This window comes from Parus major, chromosome 4 (assembly GCF_001522545.3).
Source record: "Parus major isolate Abel chromosome 4, Parus_major1.1, whole genome shotgun sequence".
Taxonomy (NCBI): domain Eukaryota; kingdom Metazoa; phylum Chordata; class Aves; order Passeriformes; family Paridae; genus Parus; species Parus major.
This window is the reverse complement of record NC_031771.1, coordinates 36,593,788-36,620,540: the sequence shown is the minus strand read 5'-3', so window position 1 is coordinate 36,620,540 and position 26,753 is coordinate 36,593,788. Positions and strand designations below refer to the sequence as shown.

Genomic DNA, 26,753 nt, shown 5'->3' with positions numbered 1-26,753 from the left:
AAAAATCCCACAGGAATACCTATTTCTATACTTAAAGGTTTCTGGAACAAGCTAATTTTCCAAATGGCTGATATTCATTTATATACCTAACACCATCACCCCCCACCCCACCACCCCCCTCGCCATTACTGCTTCCATAGAAATAGTAAAAGACATGCATTTGTGTGATCCTATTTTATTGAATGTTGTCAAACCCTCTCTGGTTTTGTTTCATTGGTTTTATTATTGAGGAAAAATAAGCTTTTGAAATGCAAATGTTCATGTCATCTAAACAGTTGTAGCACATTTCTTTTTGCTCGATTATAAAAGTACAAATGCTGCTAAAGGTGACAGTTCCTAAGAGACAGTGGGCTTGGTGTTTTTTTTGGTGAATGGAGTTGTCTGAAATGGCATCAATTTCCTGTCTACTTCAGAGGACATCTAACTTTCATCCATAATTAATCCCTGCAATGGGGTAATTACATCCATATAAAACCCATGTGTTCTTGTGATCTCAGCCATAAATGTAATATCAAATGGTATTACTTAAAGCTATGTTGGACACATGTACTTGACCTTTGTATTCTATAGTGCTTGTGTATGGAGAGGTTTACCAAAATCTCATCTAGGTCAGACATTTTTAACAGAATGAATATTTTTATAGCATTCAAAAAGAAATCAAGCAGTTCTCTTCACAGAAAAAAAACAAGAAAAGACTGTAGTTTACAGAAAAGATGTAATTTATACCAAAACTGCCAGCTTTAATACATGTATTGTAATTCAAATATCACAGCAGACAGCACATGTCTAAGACCTGGCTTCTTTTTTCACAGGCATGAGTTAGAAATTAATTGAAACTACCAGCAAAGAAGAGAAGATTAATCCTATGTCCACAACAACTCTAGTAATCACCCAAGCAAATATCTGCTTTGCAAAATCTCTTAAACATAAGCATTCATTTGAAGTATTACACATGTTTGCCTACTACTAAAATACACTACATGTTTACCTGGACTGATAAAATAAAAAGAACACCTCTTAAACTACTCTAAGCTTCCTCTTTATCGAAAAACAGTGCATTCTAACTGAGTATCCCATTAGTCTGAAAAATTGCTAATATTTGGGAGTCTGTCAGAAGACTATAGGACAAGTGCAGAAGAACACAAATCTCTACAAAACTTGTTTGCAAGAGACTTGTAGAATTTTCCTGAAAGCAGCATCCAGATTTTGAAAAAAACCCATCATACTGCTTCATGATATGACATGTGGGATTTATGGGCAATGGCATCACTATGTCACCTTGCAGATTATTACTACACCTCTCATATTGCCAGAACTACTGAGTTTCGATTTTCTCCACTGGGCAAAAGTGCAAGGGTGACAGGACCCTTGCCAAAAAACTTGTGGTAAATCTTAATTTGCATACAAGCCTTTGGAGCGGAGGTGTGCCTTGACAGATTAACTTTTTTAATCCCTTGAAATCTTGTCAAGTTTCTTTTAACCTCCTGATTGTCAATTATATGTTCCTACATCTTTTCATGTGAGGATTATCTTTCTCAATGAACATTTTATTCTCAGTGCCACTAACAATAATAGCAAGTGACATCCACAACACCAATCAAGTACGAATTCCCTGCACTCCTGAAATAGTAATATGCTTTGCACTTAATCTGGAACACAGCTACAAGATCTTTGCTTTAAAAACATCAGCCAAAGGCATTATCCCACCATGGTATTCTTGAAAGAGACAAGAAAGTATATTTCATGTTTATGCTTCAAGACATAGATGTTTAGATTTTGTACTATTTCAAAAAGGATGTTAAAAACACCTTCATCCCAATAAGGTGGTAAAGCACAACAACTTCATTTTTGGACTAGTCATTCTATCTCTGTCTCCCAGTCTCGAAAGAAAGAATGTGGTGAATGTAAGAAATTACATTATTATTTACAAAATATTCCCACTCTAAGGAAGTCAAATTAACTCATCACCAATGCTGTAAACATTATATGAAACTCATACAGATATCTAAAGTCATACCTTTGGGATAACAAGGAAAATAATTTGATCACATGTTAGAGCTGAAAACCTCTGTTATGCACAAAGTCATGGAAGTATGCAACCTGTGGCACTGATGTCTAAAACAACAAGCAGGCAGATTTTCCAGGCCCAGAGCAGAGCCACACATGCTGGGAAAGAAGAGCCCTACACATGGCACTGCCATCAGGGACAGCCAGATTCTGGCTGGTCCTGACACTCACTGCTAAGAGAGATCTGGAAATGTTCCTTCCGGACAGAAGAGAGACATCACTGTGTACCTAATCCAGAACTTCTTAATTTGAGAGTCAGCTACTTACAAACCCACCAAGCTTTAATTTTGTAATAAAAAGACAAGGAACATTGCTGCTACCTCCAAATGCACTAGACACATGAAACCTTCCCTAAAAGCCTCACAGATTGTTAAAATGAGTAGCAAGTCTACACTTCGCAAGAAGTGATGTACTTTCAACAGTGCTGGAGACACTGGCTGTCTTCATAAATCCAGATATAGGCACACAATGAGGGAGAACATGAGAATATCAGTGTGGTTCTGCTAAGCATGTGGTGTGATCAGACAATGCTAAGGAGCCGTGCTTAGATAGCTGGCATGCTTTTTCAGAAAGATTTACATAAGGGAAGTTTCCCTGCTGTAGCTTTTTGCATGGTAGTTTGAATACATTGTGATAGGTAGATTTGGTAAACTGTAAAATTTCAATAACACTTCCTTCAAATGATGACAACAGATCAAAGGGAAAACTTTTTTTTTTAAAGAATCAGATATATAAATATATTAGTTTACCTCATGGCTTTGTTTTATTGGAAAAAACAAATGGGCTGAGAGCATAAACCTAGCTAACTGTAAAAATCTGCCACATATCTGTAGACAGGGAACATATTTCCAACCTACACACCTCAGTGCAGCTCCAGACATGGCTAAGGTCCCAGCAAAACTGAGTGAAGCAGACAGAAATGGGAAGAGAATGAAGAAAGCCAAAAGTTCTTGATGAAACTCTCAGTGACGATAGCATTACAATGCTCAAAATTAAATGTATGTCAAAAAGAAAAATAGTTTCTATAAACACATAATGAAAGGTAAGGTGATTAATGGCAATTAAACCATATTCTCCCTCATGCCTGTTAATTACAATACCTATGCTGGGTATTGTAATAAAAATTCCATTTAAATGGCATTATTAAGTTGTTTTCCTTATTCCTGGCAGTAACTGAGCTTTACAAACAGCAGAATAATGTTAACTTGACATTGCAATCAAAAAGAAATATTATATTGTTTTTTACTGATATAGTAAAATACATTCTTAGGTATATTTAGTCATTGCTTTAGTCACAAAATTCAGTTCTATAATTGCCAAGGCTGTAAATCAATTAGCTTTGGGGAGAGTGGTTCTGCCCTACTATGACTTCTAACACTGAATCCAAAGGAAGGGCAGCTGGTCCTCCACAATCTGGGGAGAGATGTGAATGCCAACAGCTGTCACACTAAATCCCAAGTAATATGTGGGAACCACAGAAAACAAACTCAGAAATAGCACTGAAGACATAGGAAATTAGCCTCAGCCTACAGAAACAGACATTTTAATAATTTTTTACAATTACTTAAAACTCACCGCAGACAGTTACACACTATCTTTCACACTTTGCATGCTTCTCATGTGCCAGTCTCCTCTAATAATGAAACTTGTTTGTTATTTTTCCTAGACACTTCCTTCTTCTCTTTATACCTAAAAACGTCTAAAGTTGCTTTAGTCTCAAGAAGTTTTTGAGATAACACTGAAGACAGTTGTCCATTATTAGAAATATACTAGCACATAATGTTCAGCTTATTTTTAATATTTTGGGATGATGATAAAACAGTAACATTTTTAGATAGACAAAAAGCATCAGTGGTTATTATAATAACTGCAGAATAAGTATAATGTAGCTATTTTTATACAGCGTAGAAAACATGAATTATCTGTAATTATCAAGCATGGCTTTCCATCTAGTATCTTTTCCATTCACATTTCATTTGAAATTTGCATTATGATTGTATGATCATCAGTGTCATAGCAGAACCCAAGTTTTTCTACTGTTTCCCATAGAATGAAGTATCAACTAAAATACATGTTTTCCCAGAAGATATTTCATCTGTTAAGTCTAAATGTTAGCTTTCTTTTCTGTCTGAAATGGATTTGTTGAAGTAGTAAAAAAGTACTGATAAAGAAAGCAGTGATAGAAAATGACAAAGGCAATAGTGACAAAAATAATCATGTGGCCTTTTAAATTAAAATAATTTTTTCCTTTTTTTTTGTTTTTCTTCTTTTCCTACAGAAGAGAGGCCCTTCTGTTATCACTGACACATAAATAGTTGCTTTATCACAATGGACAGCTGGCTGGTGTATATTTTTGTTCTGACCACTGACTGCTGAGATAAGGCTAACAAAATGATCAATCCCAAGTTACCCAAAGAATAAAATGCTCAATGATTTGAAAGTATGACAGGTTGTTGCAAAGCAGCCAGGACAGGAAGGGCCTGACTAAATAGCTCAGGTCCTATTGTGCATTCAAATTATGTTCTATGTTCGTGGAAATTTCTTTAGCAGACATAAGACAAAATTCATGACAGACGCCTACAATTTTTCAGTGTACAACTCTTCACACTTAGTTGATGGAATCTGGTATTGTGTAGTTCCAGCACTGACTGAAGAACTGAACTGCTCCCCAATTCATTTGCATGTACAGTGAAAATGGCAGTAATTTCTTGTATCGATTTAGACAATGTCAAGACAGTGCCATTGGCAATGGAGAATCAATTGCTAGAGCAGCTCCTGGGAAAAAAAGAGGGGCTCTGAGGTCCCCAAATTCTCATTAATTTCATCCATTAATTGCTGAATCCACACTACAGCAGAAATAATTAGTACAGTACAAATCAGTTTGTTAATACAGCTGGTCAGAGTCTGTGATATGTATCAACATATTGGAAACAACTACTGACTGGTTAGTACTTTATAATTACACAGTGGACTTTTCTGTTAGGAAAAAAATCACATCCAGAAGATCTTTGCCATAGTAAAACCCAAGTAGACAAAGAAGATCCCAAAACATGGAATTGAAGGATGGTGGTAACATATGAAACTTTGACTTAGTGCTCATTTTTGACCTAGGAGGTGCTGTTCAGAACTTCCCTTCAGAACTTTCCTTTTTTTCATTCATTCACTGCAAGTGATGGATGCTGAAGGAGGCAGTAAGCCATGGGGAAACAAAGGACTACGTTCTGTGTTATCTCCACATTGTAAAACTGAACTCTATGTCTGGCTTTCACATGGACTGTCTGTACCAAGTTGGTTAAAACTGTTCATGTCTATAAAGAGGTCAAACAAAGGCAGCTTAATTTTTCTTACTCTTTAATGGCTTATATTTAGTACTGTTCTTCCTAGTCTTCCAAATAGGGAAAAAAGATTCTAAAATCTTCATGTTGAGAAAAAAAGGTCACTTTCTCTCCTTGGTTGTAAATCTGATTATAGACAGATGTTAAGCAAATGATCAGCTTAAAGAAATTCTGTTGTTAACTTGATCCATAAATGAGGCAGTTTAAATTCTTTGCTCCCCATTTTGTAATCCATTATTTCAGGGAGCTTTTTCTTGAATCTTTTACTTTAAACTAGAGCTATTTTTAATTCCTGTCCTCTATGTGTTGCTACACTATCTTTTGGTTCAGCACTTGCATGTTTCTGTTGCTTTACTTCTTTATCAACCATTTAACAGTAGATGAAGCCTCTAATCAAAGGACCAACATTTTCCACAACTCCCTTCTACTTCCTCTAAAACTTAGCAGGTCTAATTGACAGGAATAGTAAGCTTAAATATTCTGTGCGTTGCAGAATGGTTAAGACAGACCATGGGGGCTAGAAATGCAAGAATGCATGGGAAGACTTTCCTTTAGACTAAAATAACATTTTCAATTCCTTGTGATCCCCAAGACTGCATTAAGTGGCTTTAGAGTGTAGTGTTTGCTCTGGTCTCTACCCATGCTGACACTCTCTGCTCTCACCTCATCTTTGCAGACTTTGTAAACGTAGGAGTCTTTCCTGTCAGAGTGATTGAAGAAGTGCAAGACGTACCAGACTCTTGATACAGCTCCTTCCTCTGGCTGGGCTAATTGACGGAGCAGTAATTGACTGAGCAGCTCTACAAAGGCAGACATGAAGTCTAGCAAACTGTCTCTTCTGCCTTATGTTGCCTAAGCAGAGGCAGCGAGATCTCAAGTCACTTTCTCTACCCCATACTCACTGTAACTAAAATAAGCCTGGGCATGACATGTTCATCTCCCAGCAATTCTGAGAAGGGCTGGGTTACACCACTACTCACTGGAGAGTGGTCTACTAGTCCTTCAGGCTGCAGCTGCCACAGTCACACAGTGGACATCAGCCACACCTTATCGACATGTACTGGCCTATTTTGCTGCAATCATGCTGCAAAACGGGTGACTTCCCAGCTCTTGACAGTGATACTTCATATTGAATTCCTTCTTTCCTTGCAGCAAATGCTACAAGGTGGTAGCATTTTCACACTTGTGGCAACATATCTCTGTAAAGTTCAAAACATGTCTCAAACTCGCTATACAAAGGTGACATGCCACCTCAGCTGCTGTAAACTTCATCAGAGATGCCAGGCCACTGTATTGGAGGCATGTCAGAGGGTGCTAGAGGTCACAGAATTCTGCAATCCTTCCCTTCTTTTTATGCTACAACCAATTTCCTACTCAGTCATTTCCCTTTCACACCTATGTTATGAAATGTGTCTCCTCCGAAGACAGGCTAAAAGTGAGCTGGGGTTGTTGAGCCTGAAGAAGAGAAGGCTCTGGGGAACCTTCTATTACAGCAGCCTTCTATTACCTAAAAGGGACCTGAAAGAGTCCTGGAGAGGGACTTCTCACAAAGACAGGAAAAAGGGGAATGGCTTTAACTGAAATAGGACAGGTTTACATGAGATATTAGGAAGAAATTCTTTGCTGTGAGGTAGTCAGACCATGGAAACAACAGGTTGCCCAGAGAAGTTGTGAATGCCCCATCCCTGGATATATTCAAGGTCAGGCTGTATGGTGCTTTGAGCAACCTGGTCTAGCACAAGGTGTCCTTGTCCATGCCAGGGGGTTTGCAACTAAACGATCTTAAATACCTGTTCCAACCCAAGCCATTCTATGAAATAGGTAACTAAGATGGAGTGCTTCTATCTTACATTAAAGATTTTTACTGATATATACTTGGATGGCCTATTAGATGGGGGATATATCTGATATTACATCTGCAGAGATGGGAAAACCACATATATGAATGAGTGTAATCCATTCGTGATTTTATGGACACGAAATTCTCTAGAGAGCATCTCTGAGTGCTGAATTTTACATTTAGATTGCTGAGTTAGCTGAAATACGCGTAATATCACCAGTAGGCACTGTGCTCCCTATTGACTGTGGGCAGAGGAAGGCTGTTGTGCATTGTTTATTTCAGCTAGGATGTGAGCTGGCGTGCACCCATGAAATGTTGTACAGCTATCTTTTCTTTACAGGGTATGTGAATAAATGATGTGTGGAGCTTTCAGCTCTTGCTCACTGGAAAGCTCAGTTCTTTTTCCCGAATACAGAAATAGAGGTGCATTAGACATGCTTATATTTCTTAATGTGCCTGTGGGAGAAATAATCCGGTACAGCTATCTTCCTGTGCCCCTCAGATTCATAAGTAATCTGGCTCTTTGGGGCTAGCAAAGTGTAGAGCTCAGCTCACAATCAGGTCTCCAGTGTTTTACTATATATATATGGCTGTTTTTCCCAGCTTCTGACAGTGATACTTCATGCTGAATTCTTTCTTTCTTTCTTTCATATTTATGCATTTATGCAGTAGTAGATGTTTACTTCTGGTGATTTACGAGGCAATATTACAGCGACTGAGCACAATTAATGTGTTTCATAAGTGGGATTATTTCAATCCCACTTAAAAAAAGATTTCGTGTCAAGACTTAATTCTAAACCACACCTTTAAACTCCTTGCACATTCGCACAAAATAACCACAAATCCAATGATTGAAGGAGGCTGAAGAGCAGTGGCAAGGCCTACATTAGCATATGTGTCTTTTGCTCTTTGGGGCTGGCAGCTGAGGTGGAAAGGGTGCCCAGGGGGGTCAGCTTTGCTGGGTCAGAGGGGAATTTCTCCAGCTACTCAGCAACCCAGTTTCTTGCATTGTTCACAGGAGTTTCAACTAGTAAGAACTACAAAGGCTCTGTAGAGCTTATGCTGTGTCTTGCACTGAAATGCAACAAGATTGTTTGAGCAACAACGATGAAGATTTAAGGATCTTAAGGCCCTCTAGGCTCTGATATAAATTGACACTGATTTTAAAAAGAGGGAAGGAAAGAGACATTGACTCTTACTATTTTCTTTCCTCCACTCCGCAAGACTTTAAACATGTGTGTAACCAATAACAAAAACTTATATAAGACCATCATACTTCTATTTCCATAACTGTGGTGACCTAAACTTCTAATTAACAAGTCATTTAAAAGAAAGTCTTTGAAGATCATTTATGGACTCAGACATGAAAAAAATCTAATCTGGACAAAGATGCAAAGGAAGTTTGGAGTGCAAAATAATTCTGTTCTGTTCCCTTATTAAAGTCAAGGACATTTTCTCATGGCCAAGCAGTGCTCCTATTAACTGCCTAAAACTCAAATTATATAATATTTATAGTGAACATTTACAAAAATAATTAAGGAGATGAAAAAAATGAAGGAATTCTTCTAAAATAAAATTTGGAAAATGGAATTTAACAAACAAATAGAGAAAAGTTAATTAATTAATAATTAAAAGTAAATTAATTAATTAAAAGTGAACAACCCACAAGAGAGGAAGAAGTCTACATCTTCTCTGCATGTTGTCCTTTTGGACAATTACTTTTCCTATTTCATAATCAAACAACTGTATTAGACTTCCGCTCCAGCTCTATACACAAAAATACATGTATGTAACGATGAAATAAGTGATGGTTATCATTTTGAAAGATTGTATAAGCAATATTTCAGCAAATTGAGACTAAAAGAGTTCCAAAGATATCCTGCAAGTTGTATTCACATAATGGAATTTTTACAGCCTATATTTTACACATACTTTTAGAAGAACTTGACCCCACATAATTTAATTGCAGTTCAAATACTTCTTCAAAGTTAATTCACTGACCATCAAGCTACAGAATGCTTGCAAAGTATTCAAATTTTCTTGTTTCTCTAAATACTTGTGACTTTTTATTAAATCCTTGTGGCTTTTACTGTTACCAAAGACTTTTTCTAGTTAAAGGTTAGTATGTCACAGTCCGTATACAATCCATCAGACATTACTGTTCATAGTGACAATTATAAAAAATGGGACTCACCTATAAAGTAGGACAGCAGTATTGCCAGCAGCACTGAGACCCCTACAGCACAGAGTGCAGTACATTTCCAGCTACAGTACTTTGAAGACTTCTTGAATTTAAAAGCACTTCTGGATAGAGTGTTCCTAGGTAGTGGCCGAGTAGGAGGGGAATAAACAGAGCCGGATGCCATTGTGTACCCTGGCGTTGCAGTACTGAACAGTGGTGTGGTCCCTGTTCCTGTTTTGAATAGGAAATGCCTGTGAAAGAAAGAGCATATGGTAAAGTATAAAAGTAAATAAAGCTGGAGCGCAGGCAATCATAATTCTTGTTTGATGTTGCCTATTTTTCAAATAGCTAACAACATCCCATCTACAAAGGGTCATAGAAACAATAACTTGTCATGACACTCACACATAAAGAGACACTTTCCCTTTAAGTAAAGACCAAAGCCCCCCAAACATTAATAATACACTGGTATCCAGACAGTAAACAGAACTGCCCAAAATACAGTGTAGCAGGGAGGAGGTCTCTCACAGTTTATCCAACAAGTAGGGACAGGCTTTCTGCTGCTGTTTATTTGTGTTGGCTTCTGCATCAGACTACAGGGAACTCCATTAAAAAGTCAATAATGAGCAATGTGACTGCAGCCCACACTACTTATCACAGCTTTCCTAGGTTAAGTACAAAGAAAACAGTAATCTCTCAGTTACAAACTTTGGCAAGTTTTCCAAAAATAGTCAGTTAAAAATATTTTTGAGTGTGTCCTAAGTACTCAGTTAACTAATTCACATCAACATGCACATAATCCTACCATAAAAAGATCTGATTATGGATACAAGCAGCTAGTTACAGCCCAGGAGAAGTACTCTAAAGAAATATATTTACTAAGTGCTCAAGACCACCAAAAACCAGCAACAGATATGAAAAGCAAAGTCAAAGTTAAGACACACTGTGAGTTACCAGTTTATTTTTTCAATTAAGATCTCCAAAGGAAATATTACTCTCTGAGCTTCTATATGACAGAATCCCTTAATTTCAGTTCATGCAATCATAATTACTTTGAACGAGCCTCTAAAAATGGCACATTCCACCTGGAGTTTTTCTCCAGATGCACACAGGCAAGTCAATGAAGAACAAAAACCTGGTCCAAAGAAAGGTCTTGACACCAGAGGTTTCCCACCAATTTGTTATGTTGGCAACTCTGTAGCATATGGCTTGCCCTCACATAATTAAGCCGAGGAAAATGAATATATTATATCTAAAAATGGTAAGAAAGCATACTGTGGAGACTTTGAACTTACCAACCCACAGCTAAACAGAACCAGAAAGCTGTTTGGGTTTTGTCATAGCTAAGAGACACTCATGAACTCCTGATAACCAAGTCCTCCTGAAAGTAAGTGCATGCCTACACTGTATTTGCCTCCTCCCTGTCACTTATACAGCAAGGCTCAGAGGATCCAGCACCAACTGAGCCAGCTGTGCAGGGAAAAGCCTTTCTAGTTACACCATGTGGCAGTGTGAACTGGTGCAGTGTGAACTTCTTAGCTGATGGGACTTTGATTCTCTGGGGCACATGCTCAGCTTCTTGCATAGTAATGGACCAATTTACATTGTAGAGACACCAGAAACTAATTTGCCCCACTGCAGCCTGAGAAACATACCAGCAGTTGATAAACAAGATTTGTTGTTTACAGGTGATTTTGCTATGGGAGGTTAATGGATGAATTAGAGCATCTTGGCATAGACCCTCTATTTGAAAATATTTGCACTACAAACATGATTCCATGAAATATTTTACATAGGTTACCTCATTCTGAACAGTATTAAACTTGATGGCAGCAACAACAGAAGGTTATGTACTAAATCTACTGGTGCACAACAGCACACCCCAAATTTGTTTTGGCTTCTGAGCTCAGAGTATAATCAATAACCTCAAAAGACGAAGCCCTGGTAGCTTAAATCCTGTCTAAGAAGGTACTTCATTACAAGTTGTGATATTTTCAATGTAGCAAACACCAAAATAATAACTAGCCCTATGTAAAAATGTTCACAACAGCATTAATTTGATTGCACAGATTCACAGAATCATGTAAATTCATTAAGTCCTGGTAAGTGCCTTATCCCCTTGACCTTTATTAGTCTTTCATTCCTGGCTACATGTGGTAAATGCTATGTCCAGGTATATTTCACAAACAGATCCCCAAAAAACCACCAAACACAAAGGTAGCTGTTTCCCTTTCCATGTGCAATGTGTACTGTTTTGGGGAACAGAAGGAAAGCCATACAGTAGATACAACAATACTCTTCACATACATCAGCTTCCTGTTAAAAATAAGAAGCTGCCTGACCAGCCTGCAATTTTCACATCCTCCTTCTCCTGCTGTTAGACTCAACAGACTAAAAATGGGAATTGGCATTATATGAGCACTTGACTAGAACTCCAATATACTTTAAGTTTTAAGAAAACAGTGCAATAAAACAGTCTGCCACTGCTATTTTCCTTTTTTTATTTTCTCTGAGAAAGTGAGAATTGATGTTGGCTTTGGTAGACCACAGACTACTAGAGATTAATCCAATACTCTCAAAGCCTTTGAGGAGTTAATCCCATGGATAAACTCGAGAGATGACAGGGATGGTGTGAACTGTCGTAACTGACAGTCCATCTCAGGCATCAAAGTAATGAAAGAAAATTGTAACTTTTATATGTGAATCTTAGAAAAATAGGTTGGAAATGACCCTTAAGATCAATGAGTCCAACCATTAACTCAGCACTGCCAAGTCCACCATTAAGCAATGTTCCTGAATGTCACATCAACACATTTTGTAAATACCTGGAGAGATTATGACTCAACCACTTCCCTGGGCAGAGTATTCTGATGCTTGACAACCCTTTCAAGGAACAAGTTTTACCTAATATCCAATCTAAACCTCCCCTAGTGCAACTTAAAGCCATTTCTTCTTGTCCTGTGGCTTGTTACTTGTGAAAGCAACCCTCACCTGGCTATAACCTCCTTTCAGGTGGTTACTGAAAGCGGTAAGACGCCCCCGCCCAAAGCCTCCTTATCTCCAGGCTAAACAACTTCAGCTCCCTCAGCTGCTCCTCATAAGGCTTGTGCTCCAGACCCTTCACCAGCTTTGCTGCCCTTCTCTGGACTCACTCCAGCACTTCAGTGTCCTTCCTGAACTGGGACCCAGGACTGGAGAGCAGGAGTCTGTTGCTTTACTGGGAATGGCAAAAAGCACAACACGTACTCTCTTGTGCGTTGAACAGGAGAGCAAGGTTTATTACCTCAGATCTTTTTTATAGACCGATACGTGAAAGTCCAGAAAGGTAAAACTCTTATGGTTAGTAAACTAACACATCATTGGTCAGTGGGGTTCACCACCCCTCGACCTTCTCTTGCAAGAAAACAAGAAACTGACAAACGGCACCTGCAAGGTGGTCTTCTGTCTCTGAGGATTGTTTTAATTCCTCCTTATGAATTCCCAGGCCACTTTCTCAGGTGAGACAGAAATTTATGCAGCCTGCTTTTTCACAGGCACTGTGCTCCCTGCTTTTCCTCATATTTGACTATGTTAATATTAACATATTAACATATTAACATTAATTTCAGTTAATATTAACATATTAACATAGGACTCGAGGTGTGGCCTCATCAGTGCTGAGTACAGGTGGAAGATTCTTTCCTGGTCCTGATGCCATGCTATTTTTGATACAGGCCAGGAATCCACTGGCCATCTTGGCCAGCTGGGCACACTGCTGAATCATGATCAGCTGCTGTTAACCAGCACTTCCAGGGCTTTTCTGCAAGGCAGCTTTCCAGCCACTTTTTCCCCCTCCCAGTAGCGCTGCAGGAGAATTTTGTGACAGAAGTGCAGAACCCAGCACTTGGCCTTATTTGACCTTATAGAGTAGGCTTTGGCCCATTGATCCAGCCTGTCCAGATCCCTCTGTGGAACCTTTTGCCCTCCAGCAGATCAACACTCCCATCCAGCTTGGTGTCTCTGTGAACTTGCTGAGGGTGCACTCAATCTCCCCAATAATTGACTGAAGATGGATAAAGATTGTTGAGAACAGATAAAGCATCATCAGCTGGGGAAGATAGATGATTATTCTGCTCTGCACTGCTGGGGCCTCGCCTTCAATACTGTGTACAGTTTTGGGCACCACAATATAAGAAGGTTATAAAGCTATAAGAGAGTGTCCAAAGAAGGGCCATGAGGATGTTAAAGGGCTTTGAGAGGAAGGTGTATGAGGAGCAACTGAGGCCACTTGGCCTGTTCAGCCTGGAAAAGGGGTGACTGAGGGGAAACCTCATCACAGTCTACAATTTCCTCGTGAGTTGAAGAGGAGGGTCAGGTACTGATCTCTTCTCTGTGGTGATCAGTGACAGGACCCAAGGGATTGGCCTGATGCTGTGTCAGAGGAGGTTTAGGCTGGGTATTAGAAAAAGATCCTTCACCGAGAGGGTGGTTGGACACAGGAACAGGCTCCCCAGGGAAGAGGTCATACCACCAAATGTGACAATCCAGAAAGTGTTCAGACAACAATTTTGGGCACATGGTATGACTCTTGGGCCTGTCCTGTGCAGGGCCAGGAATTGAACTCAATTATCTTCGTGGGTCCCGTCCAACTCAGCTTATTCTGTGATTCTGTGAAATTAAACAGGACTGGTTCCAATGCTTAGTCATTGTGAACACCACTTGTGACTGGCCACCAGCTGGATCTAACTCCACTCACCACCCTCTGGAACTGGCCATTTAGCCACTTTTCTACCCAGTAAAGAGTGCTCCTTTCCATGGCATGATCAGCCAGTTACACAGCATGCTGTAGGAATTCAGGAATGTGTTGTCTTAGGCAGCACACAGCACAGCTCCTCACTTTAAGCTATTCTCCTTTACTTTGAATTCCCATGAATACAATGCCAGAGTGGTTGCAGTGTCTGGCTGAACGCTGAGGGAAAAAAAATGACAGAAAAGTCAGTCTGGCATCTTCACATAGGTTAAGAAAATTTGTTTAGATCTCTCTATTTCTAATGAGTGGAGTTACTAACAAAGTTGTCAGAGACTCTCCTGCTACATTAACTCCCAGTGCTAAGTATTTAAAGTGTAATGCTATCAGACTTGCACATCTTGTCTGCCTCACTGAGCCATGCCAAACTGTTCCTATGAGACTCTTAGAAGGATATGGTAACTGACAACAAATCCAGGCTGCTTCCAGATAATGCTGAAATTCTTATGCTCTTGAAATATAAGCCATTCACAAATTATTTTAATTATCTATATATCAATCTACCTTGTCTCTTCAAACTCTGGAATTCAAATAGCTAATTTCTAAAGCCTAAACTGTTTGCACTACTTGACCAGACACTGACTTACAGGAAATTACACCATATTTCATCTCATAGGGAGCTTATAGCATCTGCAATAGTATCTCTTCCCTTCAAAATTGATCACATAACATGCACTTGGCTATATCTCCACGTAAGCAGCACTTTAAATATTTTATTAAGCTATGAAGTACAAAACTTCAGTGAATCATGTTAATATTTTACAAAACAAGCCAGTTCTGTATTATTAAATAAATCAATTCAACTTTTAAAGCAAATAATATTCTACTTTTACATTTTTTTAATATGTATTTCTGCCAACTTTTTCAATAGATGTTCCTATTAAAAAGTCAGCTAATCTTAACATTTTAAGTGGAAGTATTCAGTACCTAACAAATGTAAACTACAAAATACAAAGTTATATCATAAACTAATCTTTAGATGCAAAGACAGTTGGGAAGTACCCTTATTTCACAATGGTTTTGCCCTTACAAGAAAAGACAGAAATACAGCGTCACAAACCACAAAGATGTCAGCTCACAAAACAGAAGCATGTGAGTAAAAGTAAAATAATCACATTTTTAATTTTACTCAGTACTCTTTAAGCACACCAAGTGTGTACTGGCTGACATGCAGAAGGTTTTTTCCTTCTCACACTCGTGTGGGGAGAGGGCTCACAGCAAATCAGATTTTCTTTGTGCTGACACTTCCTCTGTGGAAAATAAAACCAAAGCATTCTCCACTAAATTCAGTAAATAGGAAAACAGAAGGGGGAAAAGAGTGATAAAAACTATCCTTGAGTTTGGAGAAATACCAAGTGAACTGAAAACTGTGTCTTTATAGAAATGGAGATAGACTATCAAAATATTCAAGGACAGTAAGACTCAGCCCAGAAGTCCAAGTAGTTTTACTGTAAGATAGCCAGGTGTCGAGCAACAGAAAAGTGATTTAGAATAACTTTCTTCATGAAAGGATCTATGACAAGAACTTTTGACTGCAGTTTAGAAGAAAATGGATACTATGCATCAATGAATGCAATATTATATAAACACATCTGGAAAGCCCTAGACTCCAGATTGCCAGAAGCTGAGATATTATATAAATGAACTATCACCAAGCAAAAAGGAATAGTACGCATTACTTTATGAATAGACTGGTCTCAATTTGAATAGTTATTGCATAATTTTAACATTCCTAATGTAATTGTCACATTAGATACATGACTTTTTCCGCTTATGCTGAAATTGCTTCACCTTGCTAAAGAATAATTTCTATAATTTTGGGTATCATGTATATACCAGAATGCTTTGTAATACTTGGAAGATGTAAAAAAGCCTACCTTATAATTTAAAAATATTTGGCAGCATTTTAGTTCTGTTTTAAATGATTTCATACAGTGCAACTCTGCCAATAAGAGTGCTGACTCACAAGGCAAGTATGTCACACCATATTAAAAGTCACACAGGACTTCCACAAAACTCATACTAAATATGGAATTGTGAGTAAAGGCCCAGCAAAATTGTTCTGTACTTTGAGTACATCAGAATATGCATCATATTCTAGCATCCTGTCAATGAGATTGAAGGGCAGCTATTGTTATTTTGTGCAACATTATTATTTAGTTGATGTCTACTATCAAAGAATAAAGGTCAATATTGCTAGGCCTTATTCATACAAGAACTAAACACTCCTCATCTTAAGAGCTATAATACCACTGATCCAGACTAAAACTGTATTTAGAATATATGTATTTAAAAACCCTAAATAATTTCATCCTAAATCTTTGGATCTAGTTTATCATTGTACACTAACATAATCTGAAAAATATGGAGAAGAATAAATCTATTAATTTGATCATGTTTCTGAATAGAGAGATTCTGTTGTGATCAGTGAAAAATGTCTTTTGCTACTGCACTATAGGTTTTCTTGCAGCCCTGTCTCCTACACTGTTCTAAATGCAATGTTTGGTCAGTTCCATGACAATCCAGTTAGTGATACATGGCTCTTCCGATCCTTACAGCCCACTGCTAGAAGACAACTGAGGAAGAACAGCTTTAACACTCAGAAGACTACACTATAAAAGGCATCCAGTGTTAGAAATGATCTCTGGCCTGTACTTCTGATAGAGGTGTCTGTCTAAAAAGCAGTGTAATGGGTAGGATTCCTAGAAGCATATGCAGAACAACAGGAAAGTTAGTTTATTCCAAAAATTGTGGAAAAAGAGGTAACTTGTTTGCCAGTGAACAGTTACAACAGCTTTGTAAAACTGTAACCAAATAAGTAGAAACAGGAATTACTGTAGTAGGGTAGACCATCAAGAACTACACCCTGTCTGAATGTGGCCAGTAGAAAAGGAGGGAATGAATCCCTTCCAGTCTGTTTATTCACTAATAGCTTGCTCTTTCTCTAAACAGTCCAAAACTCATGCTCGCACTGATGTCTTGTGGCATTTTGTTCTGCAGGCTAAACACGCACTATATCAAAATGTATTTTCTTCTATCAATTTCAATTTAAATTCAACGGATTATTTCCTTGTTCATGTATAATGAGTATGTACTGTTTGCCCCGCAGTACACAAAGACAAGTTTTTATAATACTACTGTTTGATTCATTTTATTTTTAGGGTAAAACACACAAAAGCATTAGGAACTAATTGCCTAAAGCAAAAAAGCAAAATTTAGGCTTTTTATGGGTCAGGCAAAGGCAACTATGGAGATGAGAAAAACTATTTTCAGATACCTGTTGTTTCAGTGCAGAATAAATCAAAACTGACATTTGGAAGTTGATGGAATGGAAAGTGACTTGAAGAAAGGTGAAAGAGGAAAGAAAAACTATCCTTAACATTTTTTGCATTTTTTTTCTTTTACCTCTAGGTAGCAAAATATCCACATATATTTAGATATATCTGGGATGCTCTAAAATTTATTTCATGTAAACAAAAACTCCATTAATCTGTTTTATTTGACTCATCTCTTGCCCTTGCAATTTGAGAAAAACTCTGGACACAATAACAATCATCAGCAGAGGAGACCACTGTTGACTCAAAAGATCACTGTACTTTACTGGACTCTTCTAGCTAAGGCAATACCATTCTTTTTTCTGTAATCACAAATTAAATATTTTATGAAATGAGCACACCAATTTTCACATTGTGGAGCACAGGTTAATCTTCCCCCCAAACCAATTCAAATCTGCCAGTATCTAACTCTATTAAAAATTATCTATTTGCCTCTAAGGTGTGTTGAATCTGTGGATATTATTGCATGAATTAACACATTATTAACCAAGCCAAGGTAAAATGTCTTATGCATTCTGTTAAGGTCCTCAATTTGTTAGCCTGGATTCACTCCAAGGCACAAGAGGTAATAGGTACACCTTAGAAACTTGGAATTAGAAACACATGAATTGCATTCTGCTAAGGCTCCAGAGGTGGAAAAAAACTTCTATCAAATCCACTTTGAGTGAATGCAAGTTGAGAGAAATGTAAATTTCAGTGAATTTCTGTTTTGGTGACATGCTTCTGTATCAGGACCCAACTGCTCTGTTTAGAATTCAATAGTATTCCTAATGACCTGGGTTTGATGTTTAATATAATGGTATTGTTGAATTTCTAGGAATAAAACCTGTTAACTATTCTGTTTCATAATGAAAAAAAAACCTGTGATTGCTCACCTGAACTAAAAATAAGCCACCAGATTTTTGCCCCCCTAAATGGTCACAATTCATAATGCACCTATCTGGAGACAGAAGTAATTGATAATTCTGCTTTTCAAAAACGTAACGCAACCTTCTACAAAAGTCTGGCAGCACCAGGAGGCCAATGTAAGCTAACAAGACATAAGGGTAGATGAAACTTTATCTTTTTATTTTTCTAATGTTTCAAATGGGCAGAATAGACTTTCACACAGAACACATGTCTAAGGTTTGGGAACTCAACCTCAAAAACATCATCACTAACACATGTAGAGATAGTACACGTCTATCTCTGTGCAAAGACCTAGCAGCTTATTTGTCATTTTCATACAAAGAGATCAATTAATCTTAGGAAAGTTAGAGATAAATCCTGCTGCAGCTATTTTAGTTTGCTCCAACTTCTTCCATTTAAGATTTTGTTTTTGTCTCTCCCTGACTTTCCTGAACGCAAACCAGCTGAATTTTTCCCTCCTGGGATGGGTTACCATGCTTTTTGTTTGTTCCAAAGCCCCTGTGACATACATTACTGTCAGAACAAGGAGAAAACCATTAAACGTGTAAAAGACGGTGGTCCAAGATCGCGATCAATCATAATACTGCAGCTACTGACTGGTGTGCCCTCTCTCTGCTGACAGACCCTATTCATGCTGTATTGGACTGGGTTCTCTGAGAGACCATGACCCTCACCTGCCACCTGACATTAGAGAGCTCTGCCCGATTCACTAATGGATAGATCACATCAATAAATATGATTCCTTGCACAGAGGTGAGGAAACAGAGAGAAAGAAAAGATTAATCTCTGCCGACTGACATTATAGGAAAGATGTAAAAGATAACAGAAATTACTGGCTAGGTTTCATGTGAACTCTGGTTCATTGATGCATGAGATAAGCTTTCCCAGCAGGCTCTAGCAGGAATTGGATTTTTGTTTCTCTGTGAACACTTTATGCCCGTCTTCGTCTTCTTTTAACATTCTTCTGAGATGAAACCTTGTAGCTGGTGCTACAAGTTTGCCCTTAGCGCAGGCTTATGACTGACTTCCATAGAACCATATGGCTGCATTTAACATAACTCCAAGCCAGCACAGAAACTGTGTTATGCTGTGAAATTGTCTTAGTTTATTTTCTGGGCAGAATTGCAGTAAAAAATACCTGAGGAAGAAATAAAAGTGAAGTTCCGTTTCCTTGGAATCATTATTAATGCTATCACTATCCTGGAAAAACTTTCAAGATCACTGATGAAATAACGGTCAAAGTTTGGGGGAAAGAAAGAAAGAAAGAGAAGACAGCTATTATCCATATGTAAAAACAGAGGAAACATCTGTGGGAAATGGAGATAAGCCTCTTTAGCCAGATTATTCAAATGTTTCAGAAAAGCACTTTACATATGGCAACACTTGCTTGAATTTGGCTGGGTTTACACCAAGGACCTGCCTTCTTAGCAAACTGAACACTGACATCCAAAAAAGAACAAAAGTCCTACTAGAGCTAAAGTGTCCTCCTTACTGCTTGTGTGCTCTTTCATGTCTGGCTCCTGCAGGCTACACCTCCACTGCTGGCTGCTGAAGGAATGGAGAAGTCAGACATAGCAACCTGCCACTGAAGCTTCAAAGAGCAATTCAGACAAGACAGTGTCCCAATCTGCTGTGAAAGTCACCAGGACATGATTACTTGAAGGACTAAATACTGACAAAAGCCCCAAACTTCCTCTCCTTCGGTGCACTAGAGTAAATCTTCCTCTTCATCACCCCTACCTTCTGGGTGGTACAAGAAAGAATATAGTGCTATAGTATGCAGAGGGCACCTGTTATCCTCTTAACTGATTCTCCAAATTCATATTCGGGCTGCTAGTTCTGGACCCCACGGAAGGAGGAGCTCATTTCTGCATGTCTGGGATGAAAAGAACCAGAATGATCAGATGGCTCTGCCAAGCCTGCTCCTTTGTGCTCATCTCTGCTATGCTGCACTCTATGAAGATGAACAAGGGAAACAAACAATGCTAAGCCACGCTTTGCAGAAATGAGCAAGAGAGTCCACTGCAAAGAATGCCTTGTGCTGGATGGACAAAGGAAGAAACCTGGCTCAGTTGTAGCTACTCATACTGTTCATTGCAGAACTGTCTCACTACTTACTTTCCAAATGAGAGTGAAACTAGATCTATGTATTGCTGAAAAAATATCAAGTAGCTCTGTTGCCTTACAGGCTTCCTCTGGGTCTCTCAGAGGACTAGTACTTACACAGACTTCCACCTAGGTTACAATACGTGACATAGTTGGTGATGTTCACTTGTGAAAAAGGCAGCAGTTGGGAGTGAAGTTGGCAGCCCTTCACTGCACATTGTTATACTGAATTCCGTATTTCTGATACAATATTCCTGCTATTACAGTTCTCCTCTCTCCAAAGGAAGGGAGAGCAGAGGAAAGCATCTGAATTTTGCAATGAGGACCTGAAATGCTTATGTGAGTAGTAAGGATTTGTATTGCACTTCCTTATCTTCTCTGCTCTTCTGGAATCATATCCCTACCAAGACAGCGACAGAAAAAGTTGTCTCTCAAATGAGGCACTCAAACCTTATCCAGTTCCTATCTTAAATATTGAATAAGTTACACTTTTCAAGCAGAAAATCAAAGGAATGCTGAACACAACTACTCCTCCAATCTTTTTACTACCCTTGCTGTCTTCATAAAGCTGAAAGAGAACAATTGCTCCAATGTCTCCAATGTTCAAAAGGAACACGGAGAGTATTTAAAAAAGAAATACAGCTTAAGGGAGACCCAGAGCTGCATTACATACATCACATTGAAAGCTTTCTCATCTGCATAGGCCATCACAGATAGAAAATCTTTGCTTTGATTATTTCTGGCTTCTGTCACGAGAAGAGCATATGACAGTAGCCAAGGTTTCTCCCCATGTTGAGTCAATCCTATAGGTAATAAGGTGCATACAATTCAAACGGATTCACAAATAATCACAAGCAGTAAAGGACAAGAAATTATCTCCGTTTTCATCCCAGATATTCAGCCTCTAGTCCTCTAGTATTTCATCTATGTCCCACCTTGCTTAACCAACTACCTCCATCTACCCATTTGGACACCAACTCCTACCCCTTTTGTACTCAGCCTCTTTCAGTTTTCTCCTGTCTCACTATTAAGTTTAATACAGCATGTCCTAAACTCAGGTCTCCTGAACTTTCTCCCCAACAGGTGACAAAAATCCCGTATCAACCTCCTTGCAAAGAATTCCTACTTAAATACAACAGGAAGTTTTCAAACCCTGCAAAAGTATGAAATTTTCAAAAAATGAGATGACAATAGAAAAAAGAAAATACAGAATACAGAAAAATATAAAAATAGAAAACACTAGCAAGCTTTAACTATCAGTAAATAAATACAGTCATTTGCTGATAGTGACTCTTACATATTTTCAGATTTTGACACCTAGGTAACTTGGAGAATAGGACTATCAGGTTAGGTAAAAGGAAAACAGACTTCCTACTTCAAACAAAGTTGATTTTTCAACAGGTACACTAATATATGTTTGTAAAGCAGAGAAAAGAATAAAGCCATGAAATAATAAATATAGCCAAATAAATAAATAAAGCCAAAAGAATAAAATACATTGACTTTTCCAGTTGTCTTATATAAATAATGCACTGTGAATACATCTCTTGAAGCTATAAACAACTATTCTTTAAGTCTAGGCCTATGAAACATCAGAATTTCAATGTAAAATGTCTATTTCTATAATATTTTTTAACTGTCAAATATAATATTTTTAAATTGTCAAATTCATTATATGAATATTCTCTCTGTAAGCTATACAAATGAAGAAATAGTATATCATAATGTAATACATGCATGACATGAAAACAAAGAAGCAAATATATAATGATTCTAGCTGTGACGCAGTATGTTAGTGACATTGATAAACTGAGTCTTCATGCTGATAGCATGTTGCAGTCTCAAATCTATTATGCTTTGGAATTGATGTATTATTATCTCTGGACAACTTTCACACCAGGAGATGATCCCTGCTAGCATAATTTTAAAAATGAAGGGATTACAAATAAGATAAATTTCATTGTATTGTTACCTGAATTAGTCTCAACTAACAGAAATTTCATATAATATACTCAATTTGCTAAAATATTTACATTTGTTGATCCCATTACAAACATACAAAATATAAACCAGGAGCAGTTCTATTACCTCTACTACAGCATTTATGCATCTGCACCAGCACTGTAAGGTAATTATTCTACAGGGAACAATAATATTTGGCTTTGTTCTATTTTAATACAGTCTGCTTACATTTTTACTTTGAAGGCAATATATTGGGATCTTCTGGCAAATATCTGCAATTTCTTTGAGTTTGCTGATAATGATTGACTAATTGAATTTAACATACCATGCTCTTCCTGCTGTTGATTTTAATTTGTGTCTAAGTGAAAGCTTAAGAGTTTTTGGGAGAGGCAGATCAATGTACTGTGTCAATATATATTACAGATTAATTAGTAGGCAACTGCAGATCTCATTTAATCATATAGCACATTGTCCCTTTTATGAAGTTAGGAGTTACCACTAGCAAAGCAGAAATTGGACATAAAAACCTAATTTTTAGTGGAGTTTAAACAAACTAACAAAAAAGCTAAATTTATGATTAACAATTCAGAAATGGTACTGCTTTGTCAGGGTTTTTCTTCCTCTGTGTGTGTGGGTCAGAAATGAATTATACTGATTTGGTGTAAGAATGCCAAAACAGTTCAAAAATTAAACACAGGTTATTGACAAAGTTAAGTAGATATGGAAAAAATCCAAAATATAAATTTTAAATTGAAATATTAATTTATATGGAATTCTCTGTTTAGAGTTACATATTTATCAGCAGTTGCAATCTCAAACTAGCTGGTAAAAATATTGGAGGTTAGGTATGTAACTCCTGTTAACTTCTTTGATTGTTCATATATTAATATGTCATAATATTTCTAAAAGAAATACTTGCCAAGTAGTAAATGCATTACAAACTAAGCATCAGATCTGGCAAATGTGTAATCATGCAAATAGTTTCCAACAGCCTGCAGAATTGGGCCACAGAGAATTAATACAATGTCAATTGTATTCTTAATATCTTAAAGTCAAAGCAAGCAAGATTTGGCAGTCAAAAGTTTACCATTTTGTATTTACTATGAGTCAGTATGAAAAATTACTCAGACAAATTTTTAAAAAATCAGACATAAGGATGAGTAAGTTTGTTTCAGATGTTTTCCTATTGCAATTTTTTTTTTTTTTTAAATCATACTTTGTCTTCTGTGTCAATAGTTAGCATCATGCAAACACTTAAGAGTCACATACCCATAACTCCTATCGTGATATGTTGGAGAAAACACATCCATCTCTATAAGGTTGTCATGACCATTTGCAAGGACTGCTTGACTTTCTAATTCTCTATACATAAAGATACAAAAAAAATGAAATTAGAGGTGCAATTTCAAATTAAAAAATGGGATGATCCCACAAAAAAGAATACACTAATTCTGTTGTGTAACTTATTTTGTGCAAAACAGAATGTGTATCTGCCTTCCATGCTGTCCTCTGAACTACACGCTGGATTGTAACCTGAAGACAGTGTTATAAGGCTGCCTTTAGGTGGTCATTACCCTTTGGTGATCCCTCATTTATGTGCAAGTCCTTGAATAAAACTCCTGACTGCTGCCTGTGGCAAGGCAGGCTTAAGGACTGAGCAGTATGTAGTGGGGGATATTGTTCACTTGATGAGGCAGGATCAGAGATGAAGTAATAAAACTGAACTGAGACTATTAAAAGACAGTCTCTTGCTGGCTATGTGGCACAGCTAGCCAGCAAGAAAAATATGCAAGGGCTGGCTACCAGAGTGAATTGGAATCTCATGTTCTGCAAACGACAATGCACAGTAGCAGGAGAGGCAAACGAAGCATCACAGTCCCTGGTTCTCTCAGGGAACAGTGAGGAAATGAGGGAGAGAAATGAAGTAAGCTACTATAATTTTATTTAGAACCGCATATTTCTTTTGTCCTATCTAAACCAGGGAATGATTAATGTGGGGGAAAAATACTTGGGTCCATTCTTACTTCAATGGCTTTGTACTTCTGAAAACAGGAATGATAAAACTCAAGGAATACTGTGCAAATGCTACTGAATTCTGAACTACTGGTGCTTGCCTAAGAGCCAGGGGACAAAATACACAGCATGATCAAATTCCAAGTACTTATGGTGACAGCAAGGGATATTTGAGCAGGAAAGATGCCAGAGGGATCAGCAAAAATCTAAAGTAAGACACTATTGACATCAAAGAAAGCTTATAAGCATATGGGCTTGGTGGTTTAGGATTCAAACAGATGCTCAGTGAGAACCCGACAGTAAGAGAATGTCAGAAGAAAACAGAATTTTTTTGACTTCAGTCTTTGAAAACAATACTTAATTTCTAATGTGTGTATATAATGATGGCATAATTATGGCATGTCAATTTTTCAGATGCATTCACGCTCTCAGCAGTCTAAGCAGAGTCCTGTTCCTTCAACTCGCAGATCAGCAATGTGACACACCCACAGTAATATACCGGATCTTCAGAAGAGCAGGACTTGAACTCCATCCCCAGTTTCTGCCTTTATTTTATACCATGAACATCTCTAATCAAGTCCATGTGTGAAAACCTGGAAGACTTACAGACTAGAATAGCTTTGAATTTGATTAAACCAGGCACTGTTTTAGTGGGTGGAATGTGTAAAATAGCTGTTTTGAGCAGCCTTAACCTCCAACAACACTGTGCTTTTGCAGACAATCAATCAGCTTCTACACAAATTGATTTAAAACTTCCCTGGAAACTATCAACACCCTTTCCACACCTTAATCAATACTGAAGACAACTGGATCATTAGCAGTCCACCCCAACAATGACATATATGTATGTTCATCACACTTTAGGAGTCTCTAAAGTCTTCACATTTTAAAATGAAGTTTGAATCAAGTTAACAGAACAGTTTTGAAATAACACATTCCAGAAAATCTTTTGCCTATACTATTTCTGAGGTATTCCAGTATTTTAATTAAATCCTTCAAAATGCTAAAGTATTTTCCAGCCATCAACTATTTCTTCAACCAATATCTTCTTCTTTTTCTTGGCAAGATAAGTAGCTAAGTATCTGAATACAGTTATGTTCCTAAGACTCTACTTTTAATACTAAGTGGTAAGAGAAGACTAAGTAGTATCTGTGTAAACTAAGAAAACCATGTTAGTTTCTTGGCTAGTTTCTATAAAAAATTCACAGTCCATCATACAAAATGCAGCCATCTTTCAAATGAAGTATTTTTTGTAGCATATCTAGTAAGAAAAAGCAAAGCTCTTCTTTGATTCACTGGCATGTTAGCACAGATTCTGAATAAAGTTATGTAATATTCTCAGAGATCTAGTCCTTGACTGGAATATGTAAATTTCCCCTTACTGACAAATTGATCTTTTACATTCAATGACTAAAATTAATGAAATACTTCCCAGGAAATGCACTAAGAGATGCTACCAGCTTATTTTTATCTACAAATTTATGAGTTCTAACATACTTTTGCTCTGTGCATCTCTAACATGCATAATTGATTGTGCATTAGAAAAATTCTGCACATTCAAATATTTAATAGAGAGAGTATTTAAAGAAATGATTTACTATGTGTTTTTAAATATCGGTAATTTAGGTCCTACTAGAACTCAAAGTCATGAGAATGTAACTACTGATACTGGTGCTCAAGAAATCATTATTAAAACTATTAAGTGAAAAAAAAAACTTAAAGCTCAATGATAATAAAAAACCTACTAATATTTAATTACTAAATCATCTTTTATCCTATTCAGATATCTGACATGTAGTCATATATTTGGATGACTTTGGCTGTCCAACCAGTAATTCAAAGAACAAAATGGAAAGTTTTTTGATTTCTTCATTAGTTCATACTGAGCTCTAGTGCTGGATCCTCCAGCAGATCTACTGGCTCTACAAGTAAACCTAACTTACAGCAGGCTAGGGAACACTAAAATAGTAAAGATTATTAACAATGAAAGGTCCTGCAGTCTGCAGGAAACATTATTCTACTTTTTTTTTTATATATATTATTTTATTTTTTTTTACTGTAGATTTTACTGAGCCCAAATAGAGGGAACAAAATTTCTGCCTCTGTTTGGTAATCTCATTGTCATTTAAAGACAGCATCAAAGATGAAAGAAGCAATCACATAAATCAATTCATTCAAGTTAGTTTTAGGTCCTCATAAACATTAAACCAAAGTCTTT

At 37.4% G+C, this 26,753-nt stretch overlaps 1 protein-coding gene across 12 annotated transcripts in view; it reads right to left on the bottom strand.

Moving 5' to 3' along the window:
- The window catches only part of TENM3 (teneurin transmembrane protein 3), a 350,102-nt gene that overhangs the window by 109,159 nt on the left and 214,190 nt on the right, over positions 1–26,753 (bottom strand). For 7 of the 12 annotated variants that reach the window (XM_033513516.1, XM_033513518.1, XM_033513517.1 and 4 more), the window contains 2 exons: positions 23,792–23,884; positions 9,437–9,675 (listed from right to left, as the gene is read on the bottom strand). In XM_033513516.1, coding sequence (XP_033369407.1) covers positions 9,437–9,675; positions 23,792–23,884 — 332 coding nt within the window. The remainder of the gene's footprint in view (positions 1–9,436; positions 9,676–23,791; positions 23,885–26,753) is intronic. The other 5 variants (XM_033513520.1, XM_033513521.1, XM_033513528.1 and 2 more) reach the window with 1 other exon arrangement.